This window comes from Euleptes europaea, chromosome 4 (assembly GCF_029931775.1).
Source record: "Euleptes europaea isolate rEulEur1 chromosome 4, rEulEur1.hap1, whole genome shotgun sequence".
In the NCBI taxonomy this organism is placed as follows: domain Eukaryota; kingdom Metazoa; phylum Chordata; class Lepidosauria; order Squamata; family Sphaerodactylidae; genus Euleptes; species Euleptes europaea.
The window spans coordinates 110,167,456-110,181,055 of NC_079315.1; the positions used below are offsets into that span (position 1 = coordinate 110,167,456).

Below are 13,600 nucleotides of genomic sequence, written 5' to 3' on the forward strand. Positions count from 1 at the left end.
CTTCGACCATTGCTGGCACCAGTTACATAGATAAGTAGTTTCAACAACACAGTCATTAGTAGTGTTTTTAAAGTCAACCTGGTGGTTGTGTAGTTTCACACTACATTTCCACTTGTATTGCATTTCTGCAAAGTTCTCTGAATTTATAAAATGGAACAGTTGCTTTCAGTACATTGATATATGTTCAGGATATTTCAAGTACCTCTCTGTAATAACTCATGGAAGACTCTTACATGGCTGTGGCTCTGTATGTATGAGTTAGTGACCGGCAGACCCATCCCAGTCTTTGCTGGAAAAACTTTGGGGGGCAACCAAATTATTTTGTTGAATACCATCCAGACCACAGATTGGGTCCCATACAGATCAGGCCGTACTTCACTTCTCCTTGATTCTCTGATGCTTCTCCCTCCAATTTACTGGGGAAGTAGGGAGAAGAACTAATGTTGGTTCCTATATAGGGCTGAGAACCAGGAGTCCTGTGATTCTCATTTTTAAAAGTGATCAGCCTTCACGTTTACCTTGTTCACAATGCTGGTTTTGCTCTTCTTTGATTGCCTTGACAGTTTGTGAACAAACAGCATTTCAAATCATGTTGACTCTTGTGTAATGACAGCATCTAGTAGCATGGTGGCTAGCCAGGTAGCCAGTGGTGATGCATCCTCACAGTTACATGGATTATGTGTGCCACGGGGTCAGCAACAGCAGCAGCAGGTTGTACACCATTGGCAACAGTGCCGTGTCGTGCTTTTGCTGTTGATGGCATGTGTGGAACTGACTGGGTGGAACTATAGCTCCCAAGAAGCCATGCGAGTACATGTGATTGCAGTTAATACAACCCACTAGATCTGGGTGGGGCTGTGGCTCAGTGGTAGAGCATCTGCTTGGCATGCAGAAGGTCCCAGGTTCGATCTCTGGCATCTCCAGTTAAAGGGACTAGGCAAATAGATGATGTGAAAGACTCCTGCCCAAGACCCTGGAGAGCTGGTGCTGGTCTGAGTAAACAATATTGACTTTGATGGACCAAGGGTCTGATTCAGTATAAGGCAGCTTCATGTGTTCATGAATTAGTCAGGGAGGCAAAGCAAAATGGTCCAGGCTGAACACTTGAGAGACAAATCACGCTGTTTTCCCCATCACAGTAGGATTGATACAACCAAGGAAAATAATTCTTATATGTTGATTTTGCCCCCATCTTTGGCGAATGGATGGCAGAGGTGGATGTGTGTGTGTATAGTACCGTCAATTTGCAACTGATTTATGGTGACCCCAGCAAGAGGCTTTCAAGGCACATGATTAAGCAGAGGTGCTCTACCATTGTCCTCCTCTGCAGAGTCTTCCTTGGTGGTCTCCCTTCCAAGTACTGGCCCTGCTTAGCTTCTGAGATCTGAGGAGATTGGGCTGAACCAGCCGCCTTCCCTTCCTACAGGTGGATAGCTGTGGTAAATCCAGTCCTAACAAACTTTGAGTCGGACAGGCAAAACAGGGAAGGTTACATGAGAGGCAAGACACACAGCAGGATTTAAACATATTTTGGGGATAAACATTAACACAAAGGTGACAGACAAAGGGTGGAAGGAGCAGAGAGAGAGAAAACGGATACGCAGAACACTTACAAATGTTTGAACAAAAAAGATGAACACTTGTCTGATTATTCGATGCTGCTGTTTGCAAACAAATAGCAATTCAAATGTAGAGTTGAGCAAGCACCCCTGCTGGGATCCATGGAGTATGTATGGTTCCTGGCATTTATGGTCACTGCTGTAAGCATGCTTGAATACATGAACACATGAAGCTTCCTTATACTGAATCAGACCCTTGGTCCATCAAAGTCAGTATTGTCTACTCAGGCTGGCAGTGGCTCTCCAGGGTCTCAGGCAGGGGTCTTTCACATCACCTACTTGCCTAGTCCCTTTAACTGGAGATGCCGGGGATTGAACCTGGGACCTTCTGCACTCCAAGCAGAGGCTCTACCACCGAGCCAAAGCCCCTCCCCTATGTTGGGGAGTGGATCCCCTGGTTCCCAGAACCATCTCAGCCTCTAATGTGGGCCTGGCCCACTGATTTTCCCCTGCAAAGCGGGACTCGAAGTGGTTTCCAAGACTAACCAATGAACAGTCTAAGATCACAGTGCAACAATAAAACAAGAAGGGCAGCAAGGGGGTGAGGCTGAACAGGTGGAAGAACCCTTTGACAGCAGAAGCTTGTTACTAATGGGAGTGTGTGTGTGCCATCAAGTCACAGCCAAATTATAGTGACCCCATAGGGTTTTCAAGGCAAGAGATGTTCAGAGAGAGTCTGCCATTGCCTGCCTCTGTGTGGGTTGAGAGAGTTCAGAGAGAACTGTGACTGGCCCAGGGTCACCCAGCAGGCTTCATGTGAAGGAGTGGGGAACTGAACCCGGTTCTCCAGATTATAGTCTGCAGCTCTTAACCACTACACCATGCTAGCTGTCAATGAGAGTCTACTCTCAACAAAATTTTATATTACTGGAATATTACTGCACTGAAATGATAAATGGCCACCTGCAATAATCCAGTGGGTTGAGGACCTTACAGCTTTATCAACATTTGAACGTATGGCATATAGATGACATATGGGCATATTTTTAGATATTTGGAAACCTTTTATAGAGGCTTATCTGTAGTCCTGCCACCACTGTAGTTATATTTTTATTTATTTCTGTTTGGAGAAAAATAATAATTTTAAGATATTCTAGGAGCTACTTGTTCAATTTAAGGTTGCAATCCTATCTTTTTTTATCTGGGTAGAAGCTTCACTAAAGTAAGTCTGATTTACATACTGGATGGCATTTCTTACTGCAATAAAACATTTATTTTTGGATAAAGGTAAGGAAAAGATTAGGTTGGTGCACGACTGGAGAAGTCTTGATTATATACAGATATATAGCTGGAACTGAATCCAGTAGTACCTTAGAGACCAACAAGATTTTGAGGCAGTAGAAAAGAGGAAGAGTCCAGTAGCACCTTAAAAGAATAACAAAATTTCTGGTAGGGTACGAACGTTCGAGAGTCACAGCTCACTTCTTCAGATAGTGAGCTGTGACTCACGAAAGCTCATACCCTACCAGAAATTTTGTTAGTCTTTAAGGTTTTACTGGACTCTTCCTCTTTTCTACAGCTACAGGCAGACTAACAAGGCCACCCGTCGTGACCTAAGATTTTGGGGGGTATGAGCTTTTGAGAGTCAGAGCTCCTTTCGTCAGATAACTGAAAAAGAGAGCTTTGACTCTCAGAAGCGCATATCCCCAAAATCTTGTACTCCTGGACCCAAATATTACTGCTGTAATGCAGACCAACACAGTTGCCCTCTGAAACTACATGCAGATGTACGTAATTCCTGGAGGCTGTAATTTTGAACAGAATTGTGGGAGAAGGGGTGCTTCATCCTTTCTCCTTTGGCCGTATTTCAACTCAAAATCTTTTGTTTTTCTTCCGAACTGCATTTTCTTTCTCTGCGTTGGAAAACCCTGCAAAGTAGTTTTGGGCAAAAACGGGTTACACAGACATACACACCATTGTTTCTCTGTTCAAAACCAAAGCTGTCCGAGGCCAGTTTGCATTGTGTCTGTGCATGCATTAACATCACTCTGAGGAAGCGGGTCTTCAGAGAAGAACAGGGAGGCACCCAGATCCAGAGAGGAAGATGGGCATTTCAAGCATGAACGAGCAACAAGAGAGAGGGACATCTGAAAGAAATTACCTGTGCAGAATTCAACGTTGTGGGGTGTGTGTTGCCTTTTATGTGCACCTAGGCCCTGGCACACACGGCATCTGCTGACCCAGTTTAAATGAGACTGGAGTCGCGTTGCCGTCCAAATAGGTATATTTGCTTTGCTTATCCAGCATTGCTTTTAAACTGGGCAACGGTGCAGCAGAGGGGGCAAAAAGTGACCCGCGAGGGAGGAGAAAGCCAGGCCAGCGAATAAAGGTTTGCAGGAGTCTCTATCATCTCGGTGATGCACACAAGCATTCTTTATGCAAGGGATAGATAGTATTAAACAGATGGTCCATTTGGGTGGGCCTGCACTGGCGGAGCTGCGTGTGCATGCTAGAAATCAAATATGCCAGATTACCACGGCATCTCCACTGCATGTGAGTATGGGTGTGTGTGGGTATCCTTACCTGTATGTGTGTTGTGTGCACATGTCCATGCCCATGCAAACACACATGTGCTTTGTCTCATATGTATGCCTTTTGTTGTTAATTTTTTTTTATTACTGACATGAACTTTTATAAAATAGCAGGCAACATTTGATGGCAACCACTCCTGTTGGGGCGGTTTAGTTTGGAATAACCGGGGACTTGGCTTTGTAGCAATCTGTATTAATACCAGCTTTTTGGATCAACAAAATGTAGCTTAACAACTGCCTTTGCCTGGCTCAGTGAAAATCCCTAAAGTAGTTATGTTGTGTCCAGATGCAAATTTGACAGCGCTGCATTAGGAGATTAAAACACCAACACACATTTATTATTATTTTTTTAAAAGCTGTTTCTTGTCAGATAACTCTGTTTATATTTTTAGCAGTTTGCTCTCTTTTTTTTAATCAATAGCATCCTATTACCCCCAAAGCCTAATTTAGAATGGGGGGGGGGCGAAGATCTGTCTTGTGCTGGTTTGTTCACTTATATGAGGCTTCACCCACTACAACTTCCCATTGTGTGGGAAGAGCAGAAACATTTCAAAACCGTTCTCTTCACAGTTTAATGTAATGTTGTGTCCCTGGGGGATTCTGACTTGTAATGACTAAATTTAGGGCATGTCATTCTGGACAGCTTGATATATTGAACTGTTGGGTCTGGGTCGGACAAGCAGTAGTACCTTGCATAAGTCTCTCGCTTCTGTCTCTGGTTTGTTTGTTTTGGAAAAGTAAGCCTCTAGCCCTCATGGATGTGAAGAAAAGTACAGAAGGGTGTGACCTTCCCCTAGTTGGAATCCCAGGAATTTATTAGACCTCATTGCCCCACTCCCATGGCTACTGTTCCTCCATCCCTTCTTACCCAGCACTGGTCAGGTTGCACCTGGAGCATTGTGTGCAGCTCTGGAGGCCTCACTTTAAAAAGGATGTGGACAGAATGGAGTGGGAGCAGAGGAGAGCAAGGAGGATGATCAGGGGCCTGGAGACTAAGCCCTATGAGGAAAGGCTGAGGGAGTTGGGAATGTTCAGTCTGGAGAAGAGGAGGTTGATGGGGGCGTTATTGCTCTTTATTTGAAAGGCTGTCACTTTGAGGAGGGCAGGGAACTGTTCCTGTTGGCAGCAGAGGATAGGACTTGCAATAATGGGTATAAATTATGGGCCGAAAAGTACCAGTCAGACATTAGGAATATTTTTTTTACAGTAAGAGTAGTTCAACAGTGGAATCGGCTGCCTAGGGAGGTGGTGAGCTCCCCTTCTCTGGCAGTCTTCAAGCAGCGGCTGGACGAAAATTTGTCAAGTATGCTCGAGGCTGATCCTTCATTGAGTAGGGGCTTGGACTAGATGGCCTGTATGGCCATTTCCAACTCTAGGATTCTATGATTTTTCTAGTAGCCATGTAGCCCTACTATCTATGCTCTTCCTTCCCTCTTAACTCAGCGCTGTTGTCCTTCTTACTATCTTTTTTTTCCCCATTGTGTTCTGGCACTCAGCAAGAACCTGCAGAGTCAAGAGCAGAAAAGAGCTCGGATTTTGGTTGATGGTACAACTATAACACTAAGGATGGCAATGGCAAACCACCTCTGCGTATCTCGTACCTGGTACGCATCGTGGATGGGGTCGCCATGAGTTGGTTGTGACTCAATGGCACATTCTTCTTAATGATTGTAACAGAAAAAGAGATACTGGCATGGGAAACTTTCACATAAGCCTGCTGAAACGGTGCAAACCCACACAGGACTGTACCGCTAGTGGCTCTGTATGTTTGAGTGTAGATTCGGTTCAGGTAAGATCCTAGGTGACGGCCAGTGGATTCATTGGTAACCTTTGAGCTATCAACTGAGTAGCAAGTGTAAACTGTGAAATGCAGAGAGATCCTCCAGCCATTTCAGTGTTCATTCAGAGCTCTTGCAAGATGGGCGCTTGATACACTCTCTGCCTTTTATTGACGTGATGTCGTATGCAAGATCCATATGGCTGTGTCTGGAAAAAGCAAGAAAATTGGGGGTTGTGTAACGAGCTCAGAGAAGCAGTGTCTGCACTTCATCATCAGGTAAAAAGGGCCTTTGGGGAGGGGGGGCAGAAAGAAGTCCCCACAATGCTTCTATGAGGCAGGGAATCTCATTGTGCTGGCTCAGCATGGCTCAGCAGTTCACTCGTTTCTGTCCGGGAAACGACCCTTTCAGAGGCCAGCACAGGTAGGCCTTGCCCAAACAATCTGTGCAACCTGATTGTGTGCTGCGTGGGTCAGATTGAGCTGAGATGTATTGGATCCCACGTGTCCCTATGCAAACATTTCATCCGATGCGTCAGGTGGGGCTGGAGCATTATGGCTAGAGCCAGACAGCTCGGTGCTGGTGTGTATACAGGTTGAGTATTTACATGGGCCTATTGAATTGTGTTCATGGGATCTCATAGGTTGATACTAAGGATATATGGGAAGTTGCCTTGCTCCAAGTTTAGACTATCGGCTCACCTGACCCAGCATTGCTTTACCCTGTGGAATTCCTTTCTCGTGTCTTAGGAGCAGGTCTTTCCGAGCTCTTATACCACAGCTCTTTTTAACTAGATATGTGAAGAGTTGAGGAAGGTCATTATTTCAAGGCTACTTTCCAGTGTACTCAATCATTATTAATTTGTTTACCCTTATAGACATCAGCCTATGAAATTTCATAATTATCTGGTGCCAGTAATTAAAGCTTACAGTGTTAGTCCGATTTTAGAGGGTTGTTTCAGTGACTGTGAACTGATTAGAGTGAATTTAGTGGCTTAGAAGTCAATCAAATCTAGTTTTGGGGTAAACTTTTACCAGAATTAAACGTCAGTTGCATATTATACTAATCCAGTACATTGTAGGATTCTCTCCCCCTCCCGACACACATGGTTTGAAGGTATACCTTTATATCAAGATGGCATATTCTGAAAGTGTTAGGACTATATGTGGATAAATGTGTGGTGGGGGAAAGGGAGTGATACCTTGGCTTGTTATTTGTGTGGACATTTTGAACTTATATGCCAAGTATCAAAATAACTCAGCCCGCTAAATTTATTCATACCTGAAATAATCAGTTCTCGGCATATATGTCATGAGATTCCACCCCCACCCTCCCCCATTTCCCTTGTAGCTGTTACGTTTTGTAGCATGTAGACCTATCCTACTTGGGTTTCCTGGCCTTATGTATTATACACAGAGGGTGTTTAAAAGGTTACAAATGTGATCCTGTCAGATTGACAACTAACTTCTAATGAGGAAAAAATCCTCAAAGCATGAAATTTGAATGAAATGTGTGATTATAATTCAAGAACTGTTTACCCGAACCTCTGGGGAATCTCCCAAATAAATGCGGAGCAAGGAAGTTTGATAAACCCTCTGCTCCCCTTTTCCCCTCTCTAAGATATACATATGGACCCAACCCTCTGTGCAGATTGGTACAAAGAGCACGAAAGAAAACTTTACCATTAGCCAAAGACGACTGCTCAGAACTGACATTACCATCTCTTGCTGTTTATTAATACTGTATGTGTTTTGTTACCACGTCGAGTGGTAAGGAAATAGGTGCTTTGAATTATTAAAGTTGGTTCTGGAGAATAGCTGTATGCTCAGATGGCATTTGCTTCAGCATATGCAAATTATTTAGTTTCATTTGGGATCAATTCCCAGGGGTCCTCCTTTCCTGTGAAGCTCTGAATTTGGCAAGCTGAAGACAGTCCCAATCTTTCTTTTCTTTCTGCGCTTTATTCATTTATTTATTTATTTTATCTCGTCCCCCATTTTTTGGCTTAGATTTAAAAAAAAAAAAAAAAAACACCCAAGAAGCAGAATTCACCCACAAGCAGTGAAAAAGCTTTAGTTTTTTTTCAACATTGAGGAGAAGATGCGGTTGCTTCTAAACACTTTTTTGTTGGTGTTTATACTAGTAAGCTTCATTGGGGAGTCAGGGGGGAGAATTTTTTTTTTAAGATAAAATTTTAGAAATTCTTTTTTGCAATCCCAGAAATCAAAGCATTGGGAACAGACCCCCCCCCCCCATTTCATTTCGGATAGCGTCCAGGGACAGCATCCAGTAGCGACAGCAGCGAACAGATTTCTCATTCGGCATTCACAAACTGCTGTTGAGAGGTGAAGAAAACATCCAAACACCTCCTCTGGATGCTCCAGGGGGGGGTTTAAAAAGAGCAAGTGCTCCGTCCGGGTGCCCGCCGTGGCCCGTCGACCGGTTTCCCTTTAAGCAAATGCCAGCTCTGTGGCTGAATTAAGCTGTGCTGCTCCTAACCTATTTCCTGCTTCCAAAAGACAGCCAGAGACTTGAGTGTGGTGGTGGGTGGAAGGGAGAAGAACCAAGCTTAGCCTCGAAGCAATGTTTCTCTGTTTCATTCTCAACCCCCCGTTTTGTAGGTTGTTGACCAGGCAGTCAGAAAACACTGCTCTTCTCTCTCCCTTTTTTTTTTCCGAGCGAGGTCAGAGACGTGGGGGTTTTTTTTTCCTTCCCCCTTCCAATTTTTTTCTCTCTCCCCCCCCCTTCTTTCTCTGAGTCGAGTTCTCAGGCAGCTGCGTACAATGCTGGGAGCTAGCCAGCAGCAGAGACAGATGGTAGAGTTATTAGATGTGCATCATACGATTCCCTTCCTGCCACTCGCTTTTTAATCAAATTAAAACAAAAAAGAAAGAGAGAGAGGGAGAGAGAGAGAGGGGGAGTCAATTAACTGCATTTGTATTCTCTTCAATAATGGACCTTATTCCACTTTTACCCTAAGGCAGTTGAGTGGAAATTTTAGGGGAAGAAAAGGGTGGCTGGAACTTTTTTTTTTTTTTTTAATCCTTTTGTGGGGGTGGGAGAAAGAATTTCATTTTTTTAAAAAAAAATCTCTAAGAAATCGACGTTATTCCAACAACTTGTAAAAATCCAGGGGAGGAAAAAAAAAAGTTGAAGCTCTTCTCTCGTCTGACTTAGGAATCGCAGCTAAATCAGGACTGGGAAGGCTTCCAGATCTGCTGTGGAAAGTTAACTGTCTGACAGAAGAGTCCTAGCCACCTCCTCTCCCCCCCCCACCGCCACCCCTAACGTCAGGAATGGTTTCTCCCTGTTTTGCATATTCACCATGCTTGGCCTGGCCATATGGGAAAATGCGACTGAAGGAATTGTTGTGAAAAAAGGGACAGCGAGTTTGAAATAAAAGTTGTTAAGAGGGGTAACCGAAGAGAAAAAAAAAAGAATACGAGACCATGTATTGCGCATACACAATCCCTGGCATGGGCGGCAACTCTTTGATGTACTACTATAATGGGAAAGCGGTAAGCTAGCTCTGTAATTAAAGGTGTAATTTTGACAAGTTTTATTGTCGCAGGAATGAGAGTCATTTGCTGCATTTATAGCGTTGAAAGTTGTTCTGGGCTACTTTAGCCTTCCTCTTTCCTTAAGCTGTTCGATGCATGCTGGACTTGTAAGATTTAAGTAGAGATGTTTTGTTTTGCTTTTTTGTTGTTGTTAAAGGGGGCTGAAATAAGATGCCTTTGTAGGGGGTTTGAGATGCTTTTTGTGTTCTGAAACTTTTTGGTTTGGTGGAAATTTGGTCGTTTGGGGGCTAGTGTCTCTCAGTTTAGCTGCATGATGTGAAGGAAGAGGGATGTTTAAATGTAGCAGACAGAGAGCTCGTCAGATTTCTGTGCAGATAAGTTTTTTAGTGCATTTCTCTCTTTTTCCTTTTTTTTTTGAGGCACAATCTGCAGCTTCCTGAATCAGGATCTGCAGTTGAATGGATTTGACTGAGAAAGCACTGACAGAGGAAGCTAGATGTAGAACTTGAAATTGAGAAATCTCATTAAAAAATAGTCGTAGAAGAATGGATAATAAAAAAAGACCAATTTGTGTAGATGTTGCGTGACATTATTTAGAATGCATGCCCTACATTCATTCATTTTTCCCCCTTTTCTTCCATCAGAAACACTTTATTTAAGGGGGGGAATATATGTCTGGTATTTTGCGCATAACCTCAGCAGAAGGTTTTTTACTTGCCATCTGGAAGGGTTCCCCCCTCCCCCCGCTTAGGTCCTGCAAAGGAAAAAGATTTTTTTTAAAAAAAAAATCTTTTAATGGGCTGCTGAGGTAAAGACGTGTTGCTGAAAAAACAGGAAAATAAAACTGGGAAGTTCTGGGGAGAAAGCAAGCTGAAGCCTGTGTTCTCTCAACTTTCCAGCGTTTCATCTGATACCAATCAGGGCATAGCAGTTAGGCCAAAAGGGAACTATTAGAGCTTTAACCAAGGCCTGTTTCAGAGGTAGAGGATGGCGCAAACTAATTATACCATACGTATGAGTGTGTATTATACAAGGGTGCACATATAATATATACAGATTACATTATTTTGTAGGAGAAATCCATTTTCATGAATGAACATCTGTTGGAGTAGCTGATCCCCCCACACACACCGCAATGCTTACCAGCTAGAACTGCGGACTTCCGTCAGTTCTTTGTAATGGTTTTAAAGAATGTTCTGAAATGATGCAAAATGTAAAGAAAGATGTCAGGGTTTGTTTGTTTTTTAATGAAACAAAGCCAATGACTGAGAAGTTTGAAAATTTACCATGAGATTTTAAAAAGGACTTGGGATACATTTACAGTCCGCCTGTCATTCCTGTGCATTATAAATAGGGTAGCCAGTATCAGTGTTATAGTGGGAAAGTTCTTTATTTTAATTATTTGCAGAAGCAAGAGCCTTTTTTTTTAAGCACACTTTAATTAGGAAGCAGTAAAGTGTCTGGCTCTGAGATAGGGCAGCTGCGTTGTTTTCTTTAGAAAAACGAGCACTTTTTGTGGAAATCGTTTAAGCTCAGGGTGGTGCTGGGGGAGGATGAAATGTAATTGCTCCTTTATGGCATTCTGTGTTCATAATTTAGAAAACTTACATGGAAAGGAAAATTTCCAAACATGCACCAGAGACACAAGTTTCCAGTGCAAGTTCAGTGCCACCCCAATCTATCTATTTTGTGACTAATCGAATGGAAAATGCTGAAGATGACATCATAGTTCTAGTAAGCCCCCTCCCTCACGCCCCCAGTTAATAGATACTTTCAGTTTGGGTTGGTTTTTTTTGAGGGGAGGGGAAGTCAGGAAGGGGAGGACAGTACTCATAAAAATCAAGATCACTGTCGGAGGAAATGTATTTATAGGAACTGTTAAATGATGTTTATTAAAAACAAATCTGGTTGGTATGTGTACAGCAAAAAGAACAAGAGTAAACTTTGCATTGTAGTGTACATGTGAAGCGGTTTGCATTGAGCAGTGAAGAGAACAACCGTTGGCGATATCAGCGAAGGACATTTTTCCATCCCTAATACCGGGAAGTCCTTTAATTTAGCTCAGTGAAAAGGCATCTATCGTACCAGAAAAGTTATAGGACCTATGAGGATCGTGCTTTGGTACTTGGCGGGAAAGGAGGAAAAAATCCTATTTCTATATTTTGAGGGGCACCCTTTCATACAGCCAGTATTGTTCTAGCGAAGATTCGGCATTGTGCTGCTCTTGATTTGGTGCCAGGCATCTAGCAGAGATTGTGTTTGCCCTGCATGAATTGTTTAGAATGCCTGTCGGAAAGATGCTAGTTTTCGGTTTTGAGGTGCTGCACATCGTTCTCCGGATTGTCAGAAGAAAGTACAAGCTGCGATAAGTTGCACGAGTATTTTTTTTTTAGTCTCCAAGCAAGACATAGTTTGAAATTTCTCCTCCTCTTCCTCCTCTTCTTTCTGCCCCCTCCCTTAGTCAATTACTTGTTTAAATTCAGTTTGAACTCTCTGAACTGAGAGTGACCAGCGGAAGCAGGTCTTCCCTGGGAATAAACAAAAGGGAAAAAAATGCAAAATCACTCCAGATCCCTCTGTATTTAAGATAGTGTGGGAGGCACGGTATGGTGAGGAATAATCTCTCTCATCCTCTTTCTTTTTTCATTTCTTTTTTCAAAAAGTAAATGTATAGGACCGATAAGTACCTTCCCTGGCTCTTTACGTAATGAAGGCATTACAGCATTTGAGGAAATAATATACTTCCTTCCCCCCTTCTTCACCTGTTGTTCATGTCATCTGTCTTCTCGGCAGCTGTATTTTTTTCCTTTCTACTGTTAACGACGTATATTTCCTTAAATCTGAAGTACATATTTTTTAAAAAAAATTGAGCAACACTTGCAGAGGAAAGCTTCACATTGAATGTGTGTGAAGCATTATGTGCCACTCAGTCGCTTTGCAGCTCCTGAGTATTTCATGCTTAGGTTTTTACATGCTTTGCTAAATGATTGTGTGTGTTTTTTAAATCCCTCATGTTTATTTTAGTAATGCATATTCTGTGTTGTATAGCAAATGCTATTGTCTTAAAACTTTGCTTATTGTTACTCTAATAAAGCTAGATATTTCTAATCGCACGTAGAGTCTGAAATTGTGGCAGTGCTACTTTTTAAAATCTGATGTTTTGCATCGCTAATTGCACATGACTGAGATTTTTAGCAAGCAGTTGTTTGAGCCATACTTTAAAGAACAGAGAGATAGCAAAGATGACATTATTGCAAATGGAATTGAAAGCAAAAGTGGCAAAACTTTCACTTAATAGTATTTTAAGATCTCATCATTGGCTCCCACCCGCATGCGCATGTGTTAAATCATATAGAGAACCCTATAATTATCATAATTGCTCTTTTTTTGTACGTTATACCAACAAGCGTCAAGCCATCTCACCAACTAGTTGTTTTGAAATCGTTATTTGTCAAGTCATCAAATCACAAAAAAGTAAATGCTAATGAGGTTTTGTGTTTGTATTCTGTCTGCTATTCTTATTATGGACCTTTTCAGCTCCATAAAGTTCTGAGACAGAGATGAATTCAATAGTTTTGTTGCTGCTAATAGTCTAGGCCAAATAGTATGATCATCTATCAAATGTAATAAATTAACAGTAAAAAAAACGGTGAATGATGGAGGACGGTAATAGTGTTGTCCCCCCTTTCTGGAAACTTCTGTTTTTAAGAAAAAAAATTAAGTACCTGTCAGTCAGACTTCTTTCAATTCAATCCTTTAAAAAAAAGAAAAGAAACTGTGTAACCCATATTCCAAATTTTAGACTAAGCACTACATTTGGAAAACATTGATGACCGCATTTAGATTTGGGAAATCATGTCAGGAATAAAGGATGATATTCAGACAGTCTTGAGCACTAACAGGGCAAAAATCTATAGTGCAGAGGTAAATTCCATTGAAATAAGTGGAACTTACACCCACACCCAACTCATATGTTAGAATACTTACCCTACTCTCATATACAATGCTAAAGTTGTAACTTCCAGGTAGCATTATCATAGAAATATATTTTAATTTTATATGTATAAAATCGATGTGTATTTTCTACATGGTATTAAAAAATCGAAAAAGGTGGTAGAATTTTCCCCACCACTCCAAATTTGTTGGATGAA

At 42.1% G+C, this 13,600-nt stretch overlaps 1 protein-coding gene across 15 annotated transcripts in view; it reads left to right on the top strand.

Annotated features, from left to right (window-relative positions):
* The window catches only part of TCF4 (transcription factor 4), a 426,474-nt gene that overhangs the window by 282,941 nt on the left and 129,933 nt on the right, over positions 1 to 13,600 (top strand). For 4 of the 15 annotated variants that reach the window (XM_056849219.1, XM_056849220.1, XM_056849222.1 and 1 more), the window contains exon 1: positions 9,058 to 9,446. The exons of the other annotated variants lie outside the window; for them this stretch is intronic. In XM_056849219.1, the coding sequence (XP_056705197.1) occupies positions 9,378 to 9,446 (69 nt within the window). In that variant the 5' untranslated portion in view covers positions 9,058 to 9,377. Of the gene's footprint in view, positions 1 to 9,057; positions 9,447 to 13,600 lie in introns of those variants that run through there. 15 annotated transcript variants of the gene reach the window in all.